Source organism: Myxine glutinosa, chromosome 1 (genome assembly GCF_964187855.1).
Source record: "Myxine glutinosa chromosome 1, kmMyxGlut1.1, whole genome shotgun sequence".
Classification (NCBI taxonomy): Eukaryota; Metazoa; Chordata; class Myxini; order Myxiniformes; family Myxinidae; genus Myxine; species Myxine glutinosa.
The window spans coordinates 89,929,277-89,949,526 of record NC_136261.1 but is presented as its reverse complement, the minus strand read 5'-3'; the positions used below and the strand labels follow the sequence as shown (position 1 = coordinate 89,949,526).

Genomic DNA, 20,250 nt, shown 5'->3' with positions numbered 1-20,250 from the left:
TCGTTAGCGTACTCACTAAGCATTGTGCTTTGTGCGATGGATGCATAGTCCAATGTGGAACCCACAGTGTCTATCGCAAACATCACAGGTTTGATGGACGTTGGTAGGTTTTCCTTTATTGCCTCCGCTGTCTCTCGATAACAAGTTTCCCACATTCAAAGTGGTCCAGGCCTTTGTGGCAAATTTTACGCCAAGCTGAACTGTTTGTGGCCTGACGTTCCCAGGTGACAAATGGAATGGCACAAGACTTGAGTGTAGACTCAAGAACGTCCTTATAAAGCGTTATTACCCTGCGCTCGCAAAGTGAAAAGCGGAGTTAAGCATTCAGTTGTGTACGTGTGCCATACGTGTCTGCAGGAAAAACGTTACACATCTATATCTCCCAAACCGCTAAATGGAAAAAATATAACGTCATACGTCACGTGGTACAGGCGCCATCTTGGAAAAACCGAAAAATGTTGCACCTCTATCTCCAAAACCGCTGCATGGAAAAAATTGAAACATGGCTCATTGTAAAGAACTCCAAATGGGGAATAGGTGTTGTTAACGATGACGTCATTGGTGCCATAATTATGACTTCATAATTCGACAGGGACAACGCTTAGTCTGATCAGTTTGAAATGTATTGAGCGTGATCTATGCAACAATTATATTAGAGAATATAAATTTATGATGTCATCGCTCACGTGGTCTGGCAGCCATATTAGATCAAATTTTTTTTAAATGTTCAAAAACAGAAGAGTTGGCTCGCAACAAGTTGACTGTGCAGGGTAAGTATTCTATGAATACCATCTAGTTTGTCCATGCTATGCTATGTGGTGAGATGATCATAGGTCTCAGGTAAATTGAGCCATGTGGGTAAGTTGAGCCATGACCTATTTCTTTCTTTGTAACAAACAATAAATGAGATAATAATTTTCAAAACAGGTAATGCATTTTTTTTTTCATATGTAACGTTTATTAAACACAAAATAACAATGCTTCCAAACAAAAATGTAGTAGTAGGCCCAGCACAAAAGAAAAATTAAGAAAATTATTTTGCGACTTTTATCTATCTATAATTCCAGTAATCTCTGTGTGTTTGTTTGTACGTTTGTACGTTTGTTTGTCTGTGACCGCTGTTTCTCGACAACCACGGGTCCGATATACTTTAAACTTGCCAGGTATATTGCTGGGGACCCAAGGATGTGCCTTTTCAAGGTTTCATATTAATCGGACAATTACTTACCGAGCTATGTCCAAAAAACGATTCAACCAATCAGAGAGCAGCGAGCTATCGCGTGTGCCGAACGTGGCGGACACACTCTGCCTCGGATGGCACATTTGAGAGCGTATTCATTTATTTCACGTTTGCAAACTATGTTGGCGCTATGTTGGCGTTAAACTATGTTTTAAAACTAATAAAAACCCCGGGGGGATTGTCACTGTACTCGCAAGCCGTTCGCCGTTCGCTTTGGCGTTGCGAATGGACCAAAACATTTCATGCACCAAACCATTTCATGTAAAGCGTTCGCCGTTCGCTTTGGCGTTGCGAATGGACCAAAACATTTCATGAACCAAACCATTTCATGTAAATAGAGGGGGGGATATAATTTTAGATATAGATATAGTACGGGCATGCCCTAGTTCTATATAATGTGCACAAGTATATTACGGGTTATTCATTATAATCACTACCCGAAGCCTTCCAATCATTTTGTTATTCAGAAATGTTGAATTATTAGCCAGTCCCCATGCAGCAGAAGATGGGAATTTGCAAGCTGTGTGTCCATCCGTGTGTCTGTCCGTGCCATAACTTTTTATAATTTGACCTTTTCTCATCAAATTGTCAACAAAGCTCTATTATGAGAATATGGAGAAGTCATATTAATAATTTTGTCAAAATGTCAAAGGTCAGTGTCATCTAAAATCATCAAATTTCATCCAACTGATCTGAAATTTAAATTTACCATTTGAGCTTTGTCATCAAATTTTCAAGAAAGCTTTATTATGATAATATGGGGAAGGCAAATTCATAATTGGGTCAAAAGTTCAAAGGTCAGCATCGCATAAAATCATCAATTTACATCCACTTTACCTGAAATTTTAAGAATTTGTAAAGTGGGTCACTGAATTTGTTCACCAATCAAAGCTAGAAGCGGTTGGTGTTGTTTTTTTGACCAAAAGGTCACCTCAAAGATCAAGGGTGCATAAAATCGTCAAATTTCATCCAATTGACTTACAATTTGAGCAGAGTTTGCATATTGGGCCATTGAAGCCCTTTGCTTTTGAGGTGAAAAGGTCAAGGTCGCCTAAAATCGTCAATCTTTTTGTATTGTTTTTTTTTAGCTGTTTTGTCATGTTTAGCATACGGAAGAGGAAACGAGTCTGAATACAAAGTGAATGTGGATGAGCTTTGCATTTTCAGATGCTTTCTAGTTACCCTTGCCAGAGGAGAGGGCATTGCATTTCAGACCGTTTGTCTCTGTTTGTTCGCAAAGAATAAATCTGATTTTCTCTGCAACCATTGATCCAATTGACAGTAAATTTTCACCATAGGTGCGCCTCCACGTGTACAATTTTTAATGATAAATTATGACGTCATCGGTCACGTGGTTCGGCCACTATCTTGAAAAAACCGAAAAAATTTGCACCTCTATATCTCTGAAAGTGCTGCAGAGAAAAAATTGAGACATGGCTCATTGTAAAGAACTCTCCATGGGGAATAATATGTTAATGATGATGTCATAGGTGCCTCCATTATGACATCATAATTCGACAAGTATAAAACTTCATCCGATCAAGATTAAATTTCTTGAGCATTATCTATGGATATATTCGTGGAGAAAAAATAATAATGATGACGTCATCGGTCAAGTTGTTCGGCCGCTATATTTGTTTTAACACAAAAGCCCTAAACACCACTCAAACACATCCTGTGTAAAACACAAAACATGTATTTGGTTGCTATTCATTAAACTTGATCTTTGAAGGAATTTTCCAAGTTTCATCAACAAAATTGTGCACTAAACTTAGTATGGAGTCTTCACTGCACGGCAGGACCTTTATGTCAGTGAACTTAGTGTGGAGCCTTCCCATGACAGTACCTGTATGTCAGTAAACCTAGTATGGAGCTTTCCCATGACAGGACATGAAAAAGCACATATTTTAGTAAAACTGTCTTCCTTTAAACCCTCATAGGCCAGAATGATAACATAGAAAGACTTACTGACTTCAAAAAACTGTTGAGGGTTCATACAAATCTTGGAACAATTTAGTTTCCTAGCAACAGGGGGTGGCTCAACATGTATGGTGGCTCATCTTACCCCCACTCACCCTTCATGAATGCGTACTGGAAAATAAACAACATATTGAGTGGGATAACAGACAAGAAGCGAAGCCGGCTGTCGAGATTCACGTCGGGAGCATATGCACTGCTGTTCTTTTATGGATGTTTTCGATAGTCTTCTCTTGTCCAACATCAATTTTCATGTTGTGTCCTGAAAATACAAATATAAAACAAGCAATATAAGCTTTCAAAATCTGTGTTAAATAACAGTGAGCTCAGATAAGAATATTCAATGGGGCATATATAGTATGTAGCTCTTTTTACAGCAAATATTATGTTAATCATGAAATATTGCATATTTCAGTGTAATATTGATGTCATGACAATCATTTGGATAATGCATAAAATAGATATTAAAATCATTGCAATTTTGCCACACGTCATCAAAGAAGTCGCAATGAGGGGACATCCGCTTATTACTTGTGAAAAAATGGAGGAATTGTTGAGGTCACCACCCACTCCGCCCTCTCTCTCTCCTCTTTTCCGTTTCCTGTAATATTCTCCAAACCTCCTTTCCCTCCCCCACAACCTCGTCTTTTTTCTCCATTTTCTTCGATTGGCCCATAATGATGGGATTTAACGTGTAATTTATCCTGCAAATTGCTAAATTAAAAAAGTGGAATCCAGGCACATGAGTATAATTCCTGTTTCTCTACAAAAGGTACAGCACTTGCGACTCTCCCTTTGCAGACAAATTAGTGACCGAGCAGTCTTCTTGTTGTGCGATGTTCCATAGTATGGGTTGCTAGTTCATTGGCATCAAAGATTGGCTCAAATCCGTCCCGAATCATCGATCCAGGTTTGGCATTGGACTGGAGCTGGATTTTGAATTTGGCCAGGGGTGTTCCAGCATTAACTGGCCTACTCTTCGTTACAAGACACCGTGGGATCTTTAACGTCCACCTGAAACTATGGTAGCAGAAGAATCCCGAGCTTAACATATATCAGGTTTATCGTCAGGTGGAGCATCAAACTTAGACTAGACCATTCAAAGGTAAGTGTGATATCTGTGTACCATCCTAGCAGTCTTCAGCCATCTCATACCTGGTGATCTCATACCATGCCTTCACTGCCCTATCAAGTCTCATTCTCGCCAGGTCTTATTTTCTTCCCTCCAGGTTTTCAAAACAACTTTTCAGCACCATCTCAGATCATCCCCCATCCAAAACCATGATATTTTCTACCCCTGTTAACTCACCGCAAGTCTACCTTTTCCAAATTTCTAGTATTTTCTGCGTGAGAGTTTGTAGCTGTGTCCATCCTGTCCACTCAGCATGTCCTCCCTTACCCTCATTTGTCCCCATATCCCTTATTTCTCCAAGTCCTCTATTTTATCCCTCAATGCCGCTTGGTGTGCCTCCTCTCTTTCTACTGTTTCTTTAGTTCTGTTACGTCCTGATCCATTCTATATTCTAGCTCCTCCACGAGCCTCGACTTTGTATACAAAAAGCTGAAATGGATTAATTTGTGACGGATTAGTATACAGTACTGTATTTTGTATGTCGGGGAAGGGGGTTAATTCGAACATGGGGTTATTTGGAACATGGGGTTATTTGGAACATGGGGTTATTTGGAATGTGGGGTTAGTCGGAACGTGGGGTTAGTGGAAACATTGCAGTTTTCAAAGAAAGCAAGGATGATGTCTAGATGGTGCTGCCATGTAGTGGTGGATAATGACGTCACCCTTCCACCATATTATTTTTCAATCCAAAAGGAAATAAGTTGTCCTGTAGAGAAAGTTACGTATGATTTTGGCAATCTTAATAAACATTGCTATTGCTTATGTGCATATTTAATACGTGTTTATACACAGTCACGTGAAAAAGTAAATACACCCCATGTAAAGTTTTGACTTTTTCAACATATTTCAACATACAGCTATTTGATCTTCATTTCAACAATATTGATAGATAAAGGTGATATAATGTAACAAATATCATGAAACATTTACATTTTGTAGTCCATTGTATAATTTAAATAAACATAAATGCAAATTTCGCATGTGGAAAAAGTAAGTACACCCCGACATTTATCACTACTTCAAATACCTAAAATTAGAATCAGGTGCACCAGCTCAGGTGCAAATGATTAGAACATTGTTAGATAGGATCTTGGAGGAACATGTCTTATGTTAAACGCCTACTCAGACATTTAGTTTGGTTTGCTCTTTGTTGTTGAAGTGTGCGGCGTCACCATGCCTCGATCAAAAGAGCTCTCTGAGGCCTTCAGAAAGAAGGTTATAGATGCATACGAGGCTGGGAAGGGATTTAAAAAGATCTCCAAACAATTTGAAATCAATCATTCGACTGTCCGGAAGATCATCTACAAGTAGAGAAGATTCCAAACAACTGCCAACTTGTTCAGGCCAGGCCACCCCAGCAAATTCAGCCCGAGAGCGGACTGCAAGATGCTGAAAGAGGTCTCGAAGAACCCCAGAATGTCATCACGGGACCTACTGGTAGCTCTTGCCACTGTTGATGTCAAAGTGCACGAGACTACCATTAGAAAGAGGCTGCACAAATTTGATCTACAAGGGAGGTGTGCCAGGAGGAAACCTTTGCTGTCCAGAAAGAACATCAGGGCAAGTCTAAAGTTTGCCAATGAACACCAAGGCAAAGACCAGCACTTCTGGAACAATGTGCTCTGGGCAGATGAGTCAAAGGTAGAGCTGTTTGTCCACAGTACCAGAAGACATGTTTGGCGAAAACCAAAGACAGCATTTGACCACAAGAACCTGATACCAACTGTGAAGCATGGTGGTGGAAATATTATGGTTTGGGGCAGCTTTGCTGCATCAGGGCCTGGGCAGCTCACCATCATAGAATCCACTATGAATTCTTCATTGTACCAGAGGGTGCTTGAGGATAATGTGAGGCCATCTGTCGGAAAGTTGAAGCTCAACCGAAGGTGGACCTTGCAACATGACAATGACCTTAAACATACCAGTAAATCCACCAAGGAATGGCTGAAAAGAAAGAAATGGAGGGTTCTGGAATGGTCAAGTCAAAGCCCGGATCTAAATCCCATTGAGATGTTGTGGGGGGATTTGAAACGAGCTGTGCATGCAAGAAACCCCTCAAACATCGCACAGCTGAAAGAATTCTGCATGGAGGAGTGGGCAAAAATTTCTCCCAGTCGATGTCAGAAACTGGTGGACAGTTATAAGAAATGCCTACATGAGGTTGTTTCTGCCAAAGGGGGCAATACCACCTATTAGAGCCAAGGGTGTACTTACTTTTTCCACATGCGAAATTTGCATTTATGTTTATTTAAATTATACAATGGACTACAAAATGTAAATGTTTCAAGATATTTGTTATATTATGTCACCTTTATCTATCAATATTGTTGAAATGAAGATCAAATAGCTGTATGTTGAAATATGTTGAAAAAGTCAATACTTTACACGGGGTGTACTTACTTTTTCACGTGACTGTAGCCTGGATTGATTCCAATTCCACTGAGACATAAAGGAATTATTCTATAGACCGGTAGGCTTGAAGCCTGAGGCCTACACAAACTGTGTGCCTCAGAATGTCTGTGATGCCCATGGGAGCTGTAACCTTTCGACATTTGATGATGCTTTTAATAGTTGTTGTTGGTATTTTTCACACTGATGAGAAAAGTTAAAGGGAACTCATGGTGATTGTGAATATAACACTTCGGTTTGGAGCGGTTTTACCTCTCGCGCTCTGGAGCTTATTATTCAATTATACATCGGGCTTTTAAAAATTGTTTTTTCCGAATTATTTTCCGATTTCACTCTTGATTTCGACATAATTATTTAAGCCATGAGCTCCGACCATAAAAAGTATTCGAATCAGATTTCGAATACAGTTATTCCTCGATTTACGTCCAGGATGCGTTCCTGGAAAGCCGGGTGTAAATCAAAAAGGCATAAAATGAATGTGATTTTACCCATTAATCTAAATGTAAGTATTAAAGGTGTTAAATGGCATGAAAAGGCGATAAACCGAATATCGCAGGCATAAATGGAAAAGTGTTCCCTAATTCTTCCATGGTGTTAAACCGAAAATGCGTAAAATGAATGGGTGTAAATAGAGGAATGCCGGTATCAGCTTTTAATTACCGACACTATAATCTTGCCAGGATCCAACACAGAGCACGTAACCTCACACAGCCAATCAGCATAACATGGAATGAATGGACAGCCATTTTTGTCTTGTATAGATACTGTTTATCTTTTTTGGCCCTATATCACTCAATGGTGAAGATTCACTTGAAACATTTTAAAATTTCCGTTTCCAGATCTGGATTCAAATCTTCAAAATCGAATCGATTCGTCCTTGTCACTCACACACCCAACCTGTTCACCAATTCTTTTTGGAATCCGTCCATAACCTTTTGAGATATCCTGTTCACAGACAGACAAACAGATAAAAAACAGGGGTGAAAACATAACCTACATCCTTTGGTAGCGGAGGTAATGAGTGAATTCTTCAAGCTCCTCTGAATTCTACCAGCCGAAATTCTGTAACATTAAACGAACACTGGATTGTGTACCCGTGGCTTTAGATGCCACAAAAACCATACAGTTATTATGTTTCCGGTGGACATATTGGAGGCATCGTGTTAACGTCGCACAAGCAGAACACAATTACTACCCATCTGAATGGTGTAATTTGGCCATGTCCCATGCTGATTGACGCTGCATCCGATGGTTATCAATAAAGCCTCCATCTCCCAAATTGCGACTCAACATCGTCATATTACAGTGTACAAGGGTGGTTGGTGTATAAGAATGCTTCAAGAGGGCTAAACTTCCGGATTTTTAAAACAATCTTTAAAATCGTTATTTTATTAAAATTAAAGCACAAGAAGAAGGGCCTTGCCATTTGTCAGTTTTCCCTTTGTGGATTCGCTCGATCGTGATGAATTTATTGAGGCAAGATTTGCGGATCAAAAATAAAATGGTTAATAGACTCGAATAATCGCGGGTTGGGGAACTATTTCCCACATTTATTCACCTAATTAACATGGAATGTCAACACAATAGCCTCAAACCCACCCAACATCATCATCTCCATCAAGTCGTCTTTATCGTCGCCATCATCATCACCACTGCATTATTGGATCACTTTTATCATCTATCTATAATTCCACTAATCTCTGTGTGTATGTTTGTTTGTATGTTTGTATGTTTGTATGTTTGTATGTTTGTATGTTTGTCTGTGACCGCTGTTTCTCGACAACTACCGGTCCGATATACTTGAAACTTGCCAGGTATATTGCTGGGGACCCGAGGATGTGCCTTTTCAAGGTTTTAAATTAATCGCAGAAGTAGTTACCGAGCTATGTCCAAAAAACGATTCAACCAATCAGAGAGCAGCGAGCTATCACGTGTGCCGAACATGGCGAACAGACTCTGCCTCGGATGGCACATTTGAGAGCGTATTCATTTATTTCCCGTCGGCAAACTATGTTGCCGTTAAACTATGTTTTAAAACTAATTAAAACTAATTTGCGATTCATCGTAACTGCGATTTGCGACCTTCCGGACAGTCAAATGAGGACGTCACTTCCGGACTTACGTAGCGGCTAGCGGGCGCCATTTGGAGGAGCTGGGAGGACCCAGTCGTGATAGAGTGAGCCTGAGTGAGTATATCAAGACAAGAACAAGATCTAGAAGAAGGTATGTACGGTGCGATTCATATAATATATTGTTTAGTTATCGTCGATGAGGAATTTGGGGGCCCGATTAACTGCAGCGCCATCCGAGCTGCGGCGTCGGGACGATACATTCATTGTACGGTAACATCACGCACTTACGGGCACGTCCTATATATATAGTACGGGCATGCCCTAGTCATTACAATTAAAGGTAAGTTTCATGATCTTAATAATTCAAGAAAATAACCTTTATTTTATGTTCTTAATAACTCTTTTATTCAATAAAATTAATTGCACAAAAACAATGCACATACATGTTAATTAAGGGTACAGTTTGGACAAATTTTAAAGTTGAAGTCCTTAACCCTATTTTCCCCCATTACTCCCTAAGTTTGCGGATTTGCAATTCACAGGAATTTTCAAGAATGTAACCCCCGGGAATGGCAATGCCTTCCTGTATAATCTTGAACACTGCGTGGGGTATCGTGTTCAATGAACTCTCTAGTCCACATTGTTATTAGTCCCCTACCGGTGTACACCGGAGGGGACTATAGGTTTGCACTCCGTCCCTCCATCTGTCATTCTGTCTGTCTGTCCGTCCGTCACGCAAAGAACAGCTTTCCGGACTTTCTTTCTAAACTCTTAATGCTAATGATTTCAAACTTGGCACCTGGTTTCCTCATGATAAGTTACAGATCAAGTTCGAACTTCACGACGTTTCGATCATTTTTGACAAAGTTATGGCACTTTGAACTTTGGTAATTTACCCAACAGTTTTCCGGACGACAGACTGCCGGTAGGGGACATGTACTGCAGCGCAATACTCGGAATGCTTGTTATGCAAGTCAGGGTTAGTTTTGGGGAAGAGGGCAGTGGAACAGGGGAATTGATTGTAGTATTCTCAGGGTCCCTTTCCTTTAACAGTTCCTTAGATACTTCCTAAATTAAATGTCACCCAAGATGTGACCAGTAAAATGCAAGGCAAAGAGGGGGATCTTCCTTCCAAGCTAATGCTTTATAGCGACACAACCTTATGCTCAAAGCACCGATACCGACAGGTGTCAGTTATGTTATAAAGGGAGAGTGGTTCCCAGGGAGTCCCCCTTGGAAATCTTTGAAACATTAGGGCCAAAATGCTGCATTTTTATTCTTTCTGACCATGGCATAGATCCCATGGGATGACAATTTTCTCCCAATTAGATTCGAACTTTGTTAATTACATTTAAAAGAAGGCCAGAGCAAGCTGTTTGTATCCCACTGACACCGTCACCATCACGTGACATCCATCAGTGATAAACTGTGCAAAACACATTTTCTTATTAACAATTTTCTGCACATCGTCTTCATATTCCAAAAAAGAATTGTTTCACACTCAACAAGTTTTCAATAGCTAACACATGGCTCTCAAAGGTATCCTCTTACAACCTCTGTCTTCCCACCCTTTACCACCTCTCTTACCACTTCATGCACCCTGTCAAGGCTGGAGTGTCCCAAGGCAGTGTCTTGGGCCCAGTCCTCTTTGTAATCTTCAAGGATCTTCATGACTCGCAGGGAAAATCCACTTTAGCTTTTTACTGATGACTGACTCCACCCTCTGTTGTAAATCTCTCATCTTGAAGATAGGTAGGCAGTAGCTCTATATCTATAATCTATATCTATATCTATATCTATATCTCTCTCTCTCTCTCTCTCTCTCTCTCTCTCTCTCTCTCTCTCTCTCTCTCTCTCTCATCACAAGCTTGTAAAACACTTGGAATATCTTTCAATCCTGACAAATCTCATGCACTCTGTCTTTCTGAAAATTCCGAAAGATTTATTTCTTGATAATCCTCTTGAAGAAGTTCAGTCACTGAAACTTTTGGGCTTCACTATCAGCGATGATCTTTCTGGATGAATGAAGATAACAACCAACACAACATGACACACACACACAAGGCTGCCACATTTTGCACGGAGAGTTGAAAGGTTGTGGGAGGAGAGAAGAGGAGTGTTGTGTTTGCATGGCAGATGGTCACAACTGTCAGGAAAATAAGCATGAAGTCCGTGCAGACTCTGTAAGCTTCATTTAACCAATTGTTTGTTGCAAGTAACTATTCTAGAAACGACTATACGTGGACATCAGTGGAAAGCTGGTTATTTTTATGCACAATAATTTGTACTTGCAAACGAGGGAGAAATATATTCCATCAACACTGGTTTTTCTGACTCGCATCTTCGGGCTGATTCTCTTTCTTTTTTTTTTTTTCCTGGTGTTTAAAGTGGAATTCCACATTGCTGTCACCCAGGGCCATCTCACAGACAACGAGCAAATCCACAGATTAATTATCTCAAAATACAGGAGAATGAATACTATTTCTCAACAACGACAAGATCACCAGACTGGTGGTCCGTTGTATGTGCTGTTGTTATTCAATTATCAATTGTTCACTGCAGTGCTGTAGTTATTGAATTATCAAATGTTTACTGCAGTGCTGTAGTTATTTACATAAAATGTAAAGAAAGAAGATATTGTAAGGGATTTCCTTCCCAGATTTTTCCATTTTTGAAGTGAGCTCATATTGATCCTGCACTGACAAAAGCATGGTACTTCCAATGATTCAGGAAAACATCCCTCATTCTTGCAACCAATGGCTGAGCAACCATCTTCAAATGTCACCAACATTGTCATGAGATACAGTCCCCTTTTCTGATGATATATCTACACTGCCTATAGAAAGTCTACACCCCCTTGAAAATTTTTCACCTTTTTTCACCGCCAGGAATTAAAATGCATTAAACCAGAGTTTTTCCACCTTTCTTCACACATCGTAACACAGAACTTACAAATGAAAAACAAATTCTACAAATTTCAGAAAATTAATTAAAAATACAAAACTAGATTTTATTGGTTGGAAAAGTGTCCACCCCATTATAGTAACAATTGTAAATTAGCTCAGGTGTAATCATTCACCTTCAAAATCACACACCAAGTTAATTGGCCTCCGCCTGTGTTAAATTGTGACGATTCTGATTATTTCAGAATAAAACTAGAACGGCACTCAGTAGAGAGCATACATCCGCCTGGTTGGCCATATCACTCAAAGGTGAAGAATCACTTAAAAAAATTTACCAGCTGGATCCAGATCCGAATCTTCACCAACAATAAATCGATTCTTCCTTGTCACACACACAACCTGTCCAACAAGTTTCGTCCAAATCCATCCATAACTTTTTGAGATATCCTGCTATGTATCGTTTTAGCCCGATCTCCCAATGGTGATGAATCACTTAAAAAAATAAATAATTCTCATCTCCGAATCCATATTTAGATCTTGACCAAAATCGAATTGAATCGTCCTTGTCAGACACCCAACCAGTCCACAAAGTTTTGTCCAAATCCGTCCACAAAGTTTTGAGATATCCTGCTATGTATCGTTTTTGGCCCTATCTCCCAATGGTTAAGAAACACTTTAAAAGTTCTAGTAGGCGGATCCGAATGAGGATCTTCACCAAAATATAATCATTTCGTCCTTGTCACATACACTACATCTCTGCCAAATTTCGTCCGAATCCGTCCACAACTTTTTGAGATATTTTGTTCACAGATAAACGGAGAGACAAACAGACAGGGGTGAAAACATAACCTCGCTCCAGCTTTGGTGACGGAGGTAATCTGCTGTTCCTGTAGGTTTCCTCTGCTGGGTAGTGCATTTCACAGCAAACACTCAACCATGAGCACCAAAGAACTTTCAAAAGACCTCCGGGATAAAGTTGTGGAAAGGCACAGATCAGGGAATGGGTATAAAAATATTTCAAAGGCCTTGAATATCCTTTGGAGCACAGTCAAGCCAATCATTAAGAAGTGGAAGGCGTATGGTACCACCAAGACCCTGCCTAGATCAGGCCGTCCCTCAAAACTGGATGACCAAGCAAGGAGGAGACTATTGAGAGAAGCCACCAAGACGCCAATGTCAATTTTGAAAGAGCTACAGGCCTTTATGGCAAAGATTGATCACTGTGCATGTGACAACAATATCCCAAGCACTTCACAGGTCTGGCCTGTATGGTAGGGTGGTAAGAAGGAAGTCGTTATTGAAAAAGTCCACCTTGAGTCCCATTTGAGGTATGCAAAAAAACACTCTGGAGATTCTGAAGCCATGTGGCAAAAAGTTTTGTGGTTTGATGAAATCAAGATGGCACTTTTTGGCCTAAATGCAAAACGTTACATTTGATGCAAACCCAACACAGCACATCAGCCAAAGAACACCATCCCTACTGTGAAGCATGGTGGCGGCAGCATTATGTTATGGGGATGTTGTTCATCAGCAGGAACTGGGGCACGATAGAAGGGAAAATGAATGGAGCAAAATACAGAAAAATCCGAGAGGAAAACCTGCTGCCCTCTGCAGGAAAGCTGAAATTGGGACGGAAGTTCACCTTTCAGAATGACAACGTCCCGAAGCACACAGCCAAAGCTACACTGGAGTGGCTAAGGCACAAAAACATAAATATCCTTGAGTGCCCAGTCAGATCACTGACCTAAATCCAATCGAAAATCTGTGGCATGACTTGAGGATTGCTGTACATCAACGTTCCACACGTAACTTGACTGCGCTTGAACAGTTTTGTGCAGAAGAAATGGCAAATATTGCCCAATCAAGGTGTGCAAAGTTGGTAGCGACCTATCCCAACAGACTCACAGCTGTAGTTGCTGTCAAAGGTGCTTCCACCAAGTATTAACTCAGGGGGGTGGACACTTATCCAACCAAGATAATCTAGTTTTGCATTTCTAATGAATTTTCTGAAATTTGTAGAATTTGTTTTTCAATTGGAAGTTGTGTGTTACGATGTGTAAATGAAGGTGGAAAAAGTGTGATTTAATGCATTTTAGTTCCAACCATAAGGCAACAAAAGGTGAACATTTTTAAAGAGGGTGTAGACTCTCTATAGGCACTGTGTGTATACCAGATCATCACAGATAGAACGCCATTTCACCTTTGTACTTTTCAAAGCACATTTATCAAACATCTTTCAAGTTGAGCTTCTCTCCCTGAACTTTGCATTGATTGTTGCAACCATGACATCATAAGTGAGGTCTAACCAAACGTTGGTGCAACATTATTGTGAGGACAGCTCGTTTGATCCAACAAAGGGTTAAGAGACCTTGGTGAAATTCACCAAAAGTGTGAATGGCACTTCAACAAAATTCAAAACATGCAATTGCAAATGACTCACAAAGAATACTATCATCACCTTATAATGTACATTAACAGTAACATCTAAAAGGAGGAATATATCATAAACAATATCAGGATAAAATCTAAATATTTAATTACTTATTGAAATGCTGTCTTCTGATGAAATGTTTGTTTATTTGAGCTTAACAAAAAAAAAAACAGAGTGAATGTTATTTCGCTTCACCACCACATTAACAGTTTCATTCATGCATCCTAAAATCCTAACCTTATCTACTGCTGCCCGAAGTCGTGCTAATGAATAATCCAGCTAAGCAGCCAAAGTCTGTCTCTTGAGAATCCAAAACAAAGTTCAATTACATTTCCCTATTGAAACAAGATATAATAGTCTAGAATCTAGATAATCCTTCACAAGGCAGGACGTGTTTCATCAAGCGCATAGACCAGAGAAGGGTCCCAGTGAGATAGGGAAGTTGATGAAACACTCAACTTTAAACAGAAAACGAAAAAGTTGATGAAACACAAAAATTTAAACAGAAAACAGAAATGAGTCAGTATACCACCACACATATGTTATTGCTAAGATTTAACTAACTTGATATCAGTCAGTCAATCAGTGGTTAAAATGAGCTTTATTATATATTAGAGGTGAGCTGAAGTTTCTGGCGTTGGGGGGGGGGGGGGGGGAGGGGAGGGTGGGGAGAAGGGGGAGAGAAGGGGAAAGGGATGGGAGGGGAGTTTTTATTACATTATGCAATTAATCAATGAATTATTGTACACCTCGCCCTCCCAATACCGGCTCTATGAGTTGCACGGCGGTATTGCCGGGCACCGAAGGCACCTCGGCAATGTCGCGCTGGTGGATATTTATTTATTTGGCATGGGGGCGGTGTACTTTGAATGTATCTGTACTTGTTCTACACTGCTCCTTTCCTATTCCATCTCCGGGCGCTGCATGATGCGCGCTGAAAGGGAGTACTCAGTTTTCACTCCGGTTTCTTGTTTTCTTTCGTGTTTTCTTGTTTGTTTGTTGTACACTGCTCCTTTCCTATGCCATCTCCAGACGCTGCATTACGTCATTGCCGGGCACCGAAGGGGACCCGGCGATGACGCGCTGAAAGGGAGGACTCAGTTTTCACTCCGGTTTCTTGTTTTCTTTCGTGTTTTCTTGTTTGTTTGTTGTACACTGCTCCTTTCCTATGCCATCTCCAGACGCTGCATTACGTCATTGCCGGGCACCGAAGGGGACCCGGCGATGACGCGCTGAAAGGGAGGACTCAGTTTTCACTCCGGTTTCTTTCTTTCTTGTTTGTTGTACACCGCTCTTTTCATATTTCATCTCCAGGCGCTGCATGACGTCATTTCCGGGCACCGAAAGGGGCCCAGTAATGATGCGCGATGAAAGGGAGTACCCAGTTTTCACTCCGTTTGTTTTCTTGTTTGTTTGTTTGTTTGTTTGTATGTCCGGGCAATATCTCAGCCATCCTTTGAGCTAGGAAGCTGAAATTTCACACAATAGTGAGCAAGTACTTTGGCAAAAACAGTATTTTTGGTTTTTGATTAATCAATTAATTGATTAGTTATTTCATTATGATCGATTAATTAGGTACTTATTTATTTCCTTTCTCTTCTGGGCATTATCTCAGGCACCTTTTGCATTAGGAAGCTGATATTTGGACATGACAATGGCCAAGTGATTTGGCTGTAAAGGCCATTAATTTGGCCATTAATTTATTTATTAATCGATTAATTATTTAATTCTTCGATTAATGACTTGATTAATTATTTTTTTAAGTTACAGATTCGGATGAAACGGTGGTCGTTTCGGTATTATATTAGCCAATTGATTCATTATTTAATTATTTTATGATTATAAAAAATTTTTTTTCATTATTAATCGTTTATTTATTTTCTTTCTCATCTGGGCAATATCTCAGGCATCTTTTGAGCTAGGAAACTAAGATTTGGACACAACAGTGACCAAGTGATGTGGCTCTAAAGGATATTTTGATTTATTGATTAATCAATTAATCGATTAATTATTTATTGAGTAATCAATTAATTATTTTGTTCTTTTCAATTAATGATTTATTTAATTAATTTTCGAAAAGTTACAGCTTTGGATGAAACACTGGTGGTTTAGGTATGCCATTAGTCCATTGATTAAGAAAATATTTTATGACTATTATTTATTGATTTTAATTATGCAATTAATCAATCAATTATTGTACACCTCTCCCTCCCAAAAGGATAACCCCCGCTCTAGCAGGGAAAATTGCCTTAAAATGCCTGTTGTTGTTGTTGTTGGTGTTGTTGTTGTCTCCCTCCCAATACAGTCTCTATGAGCTGCACGGCAGTATTGCCGGGCGCCGAAGGCCCCGCTGGAGGATATTTATTTATTTGGCATGGAGGCAGCGTACTTTGAATGTATCTGCACTTGTTTTCTTGTTTGATTGTCCGGGCGATATCTCAGCCATCCTTTGAGCTAGGATGCTGAAATTTCGGCACAATGGTGAGCACGTACTTTGGCAAAAAGCGTATTTTTGTTGTGTTTTAATTGATTAATTGCTTAATTATTCTCGATTAATTAAGCACTTATTTATTTCCTTTCTCATCTGGGCATTATCTCAGCCACCTTTTGCGTTAGGAAGCTGATATTTGGACATGACAATGGCCAAGTGATTTGGCTGTAAAGGCCATTAATTTGGCCATTAATTAATTTATTAATCAATTAATTATTTAACTCTTCGATTAATGACGATTAATTATTTTTTTTAAGTTCCAGATTCGGATGAAACCGTGGTCGTTTAGGTATTATATTAGCCAATTGATTCATTATTTAATTATTTTATGATTATTATTTTATTTTTTTCCATTATTAATCATTTATTTCTTTTCTCTCTTATCTGGGTAATATCTCAGGCACCTTTTGAGCTAGGAAACTAATATATGGACACGACAGTGACCAAGTGATGTGGCTCAAAAGCAGGGTTCCCAACCTGTGGGTCGCGACCCCCCAGGGGGTCGCGGAGGGTGGGCTTGGGGGTCGAGAAGCCTTGGGAGAACTTGGTAGCCTTGGGAGAAGGGAACATTACCAAAACTTTCATTTCGCTGATACCTAGAACACACAACATGATGTTGTGCCGGTGGAGTTGGCTATAGTTTTCGCTCCCTCTTTTCGATGTGTTGCCGATATGAGATGAACATAGTCTATTTCCGGGTTTTTGTATTTACAGATCTGAAGCAATGGCTAAAAGGCGCAAATACTCGGAAGACTACCTCAACATTGGCTTTACCACAGTACTCGCCAACAACGGCGTCGAGAAGCCACAATGCGTCTTGTGCCATGTTGTCCTGAGTGCGGAGTCGATGAAACCTTCGAAACTCAAGCGTCACCTGGAGACTAAGCATCCGGAACACGCAGAGAAGGATTTGGAGTTCTTCAAACGCCATGAGCTTCTTCTCAAACGTCAAAAGCTCGATGCTAGTGGGTCTTTTCAGGAACATAGTGCAGCAGCAGTGGAGGCCTCATATGAAGTTGCGTTGGAAATTGCCAAACACAAAAAGCCTCACACCATTGGAGAGACACTTATCAAACCCTGCATGCTGAAGATGGTGAAGCTCGTTCTCGGGGAAGCCAGCGCGAAGAAGATGCAGCAAGTATCTTTGTCGAATAATACTCTTCAGAGGCATATTTCTCATATGTCTATGGATGTGAAAGAGCAGGTTTTCGATGAAATCAAAGATTCTCCGTTGTTCTCCTTTCAACTCACTGAATCAACGGATGCGAGTTCATGTTCTCAGTTGCTTGTCTTCGTGAGGTACATTCATTCAGACGACATCAAAGAAGAATTCCTCTTCTGGAGTGCACTTGAAACCACCACAAAAGCTGTTGACGTCTGTTACATATTTATGTGAATGTATGTGAATTACCATTCAGGTCTTTGCTTATCCGTGTGTCGTATATTAAGTTGTTGTGTAGTTGTTGTGGTTGGAGGGTCAGGAGCCCTTCTGAGGGAGTGGCCGGAAACGGAAGTGACCGGAAACGGAAAAGGAAAAGACACGAGGAAAAAAGGACGAGTATTATTCTTCCTCGCCCCGCTCCGACCAAAAAGGCGGGATCGACCTTGCGCTGCGTGGAAAAGCGGCGTTCCGAAGCCTGTCTGGCGAGAGGAATCACCGGGACGTGTACCTGCCCGGTGGAGACGTCCAGTGACGTGGGGCCGTGCATCGACCCCGCGTCTGGTATCGTTCGCGGCACCGTCTAAACAGACGCGTGCGGGTCGCACGTTGGGGCCTAACGCGCCTTGCAAGCGGCGTGGGGTTTGGCTTGCTCTACCGTACCCGCTCCGCGTGGCCACGAGGGGCTGCAGCCACGGTGCCTGGTACGATACCTGCCCGGTGGAGAAACGTCCACCCGGGGTTCGTTCAACCGCCCGAGTGCGGAGACGCCGACCAGTATCTTGGTCAGGAGGGGCCCAGAGACATTGTGAGGAGCAGAGACCGAAAGGGGGTGTGAGTACTCACCGGGACACACATATATAAGATGGCCATCTTACTCATAGGGAATTGATTGTGGCTGGGAAATATTGTTGATGGTTGTGTATTGTTGATTGCTCGGGAAAAATCTCCGTGGTTGTGTCATTGGAATTGTATGGTATCATTACCATTGGAAATATATCCTTGAACATCAGTTGTCTCCTGGGTGAAATTAATATGGATTGCGTGGCGAAAGCGCATATATAGTACAGTTTGCTGGCGGAGTTCCTCTCACGGTCCGGGGGTCACCGAGACCAGGTATTCACCGAGGGGACCACGTAACAGAATTGGGGGCTCGTCCAAATTACGATTTGCGGTTTCGCAATTGGGTCTACGTCCGGGATTTAAAATTGTATAAAATAATAAAATAATAATATTTTTTATTAATTAAAATTTATTAATTAATTATTAATTGGTAAATTTTTTTGAGAAATTGGGGTAAAGTCTTGGGTGAAGGTTAACAGGTGTTAACGATAGGCACCATGGCGTTTGTGGCACAGAACTTTGGGGTAACCCCGAGTGAGGCACAGTTCCGAGCGTTGCTAAAGTCGGACCTCATGAAATTGGCCAAACATTTTAACTTGGAGGTCCGAACTAATTTGAGGAAGGCAGAGTTGCAGGCCACGGTGATACAATCTATGGTGGGATTAGGAACATGGGACGAGTTAGCCTGGGAGTGGCTACCCGAAGAACCAGAAGACGTTGAGCTCCGGAAACTGGAGTTGCAATTACGGAGCCAGGAACGGATTAAAGAAGAAGAAAGGAAAGCAGAAAAGGAAAGAGCAGAAGAAGAAAGGAAAGCAGAAAAGGAAAGAGCAGAAGAAGAAAGGAAAGCAGAAAAGGAAAGAGCAGAAGAAGAAAGGAAAGCAGAAGAGAGGAGAGAAGAGAAGCAAGCAGAGGAAAGGAGAGTGGAACGAGAACTCCAGGAAAGGTTAAAAGAAGAAGAAAGGAAAGCAGAAAAGGAAAGAGCAGAAGAAGAAAGGAAAGCAGAAGCGAGGAGAGAAGAGAAACAAGCAGAGGAAAGGAGAGTGGAACGAGAACTCCAGGAAAGGTTAGCAGAAGAAGAAAGGAAAGCAGAAGCGAGGAGAGAAGAGAAACAAGCAGAGGAAAGGAGAGTGGAACGAGAACTCCAGGAAAGGTTAGAAGGGAGAAAAGCAGAGGAGAGGAGAGCTGCAAGGGACCTCGAAGCAGAGGAGAGAAAAGCGGAAAGGGAATTAAAGGAACGTGACATGGAGCTTCAGCAAGAAATCAAATTCAAGGAGCTGGAGTTAATGAGAGAACGGGGAGAGGCACCACCCTTGCTGACGGGGTCGACACCTAACCAGAAAACCTGGGATGTGGGCAGACATGTGAGGCTGGTTCCACCGTTCAGTGAAAAGGAAGTCGCGAAATTTTTCCCACACTTTGAGAAAGTGGCTCGACAATTAAACTGGCCGGAGGAGGCCTGGACCAGACTCGTGCAAAGTGTGCTGGTGGGGAAAGCTCAGGAAATTTATTCGGCGCTACCAATGGACCAATGTGCAGATTATGAGGTACTGAAGAAGCACATCCTCAAGGCCTATGAGTTGGTTCCGGAAG

At 41.0% G+C, this 20,250-nt stretch overlaps 1 protein-coding gene across 4 annotated transcripts in view; it reads right to left on the bottom strand.

The window, feature by feature from the left end:
- Positions 1 to 944: 944 nt before the first annotated feature.
- LOC137425980 (uncharacterized) overlaps positions 945 to 20,250 on the bottom strand; it is a 46,015-nt gene continuing 26,709 nt past the window's right edge. For all 4 annotated transcript variants that reach the window (XM_068114704.2, XM_068114723.2, XM_068114709.2 and 1 more), the window contains exon 4: positions 945 to 3,479. In XM_068114704.2, the coding sequence (XP_067970805.2) occupies positions 3,461 to 3,479 (19 nt within the window). In that variant the 3' untranslated portion in view covers positions 945 to 3,460. The remainder of the gene's footprint in view (positions 3,480 to 20,250) is intronic.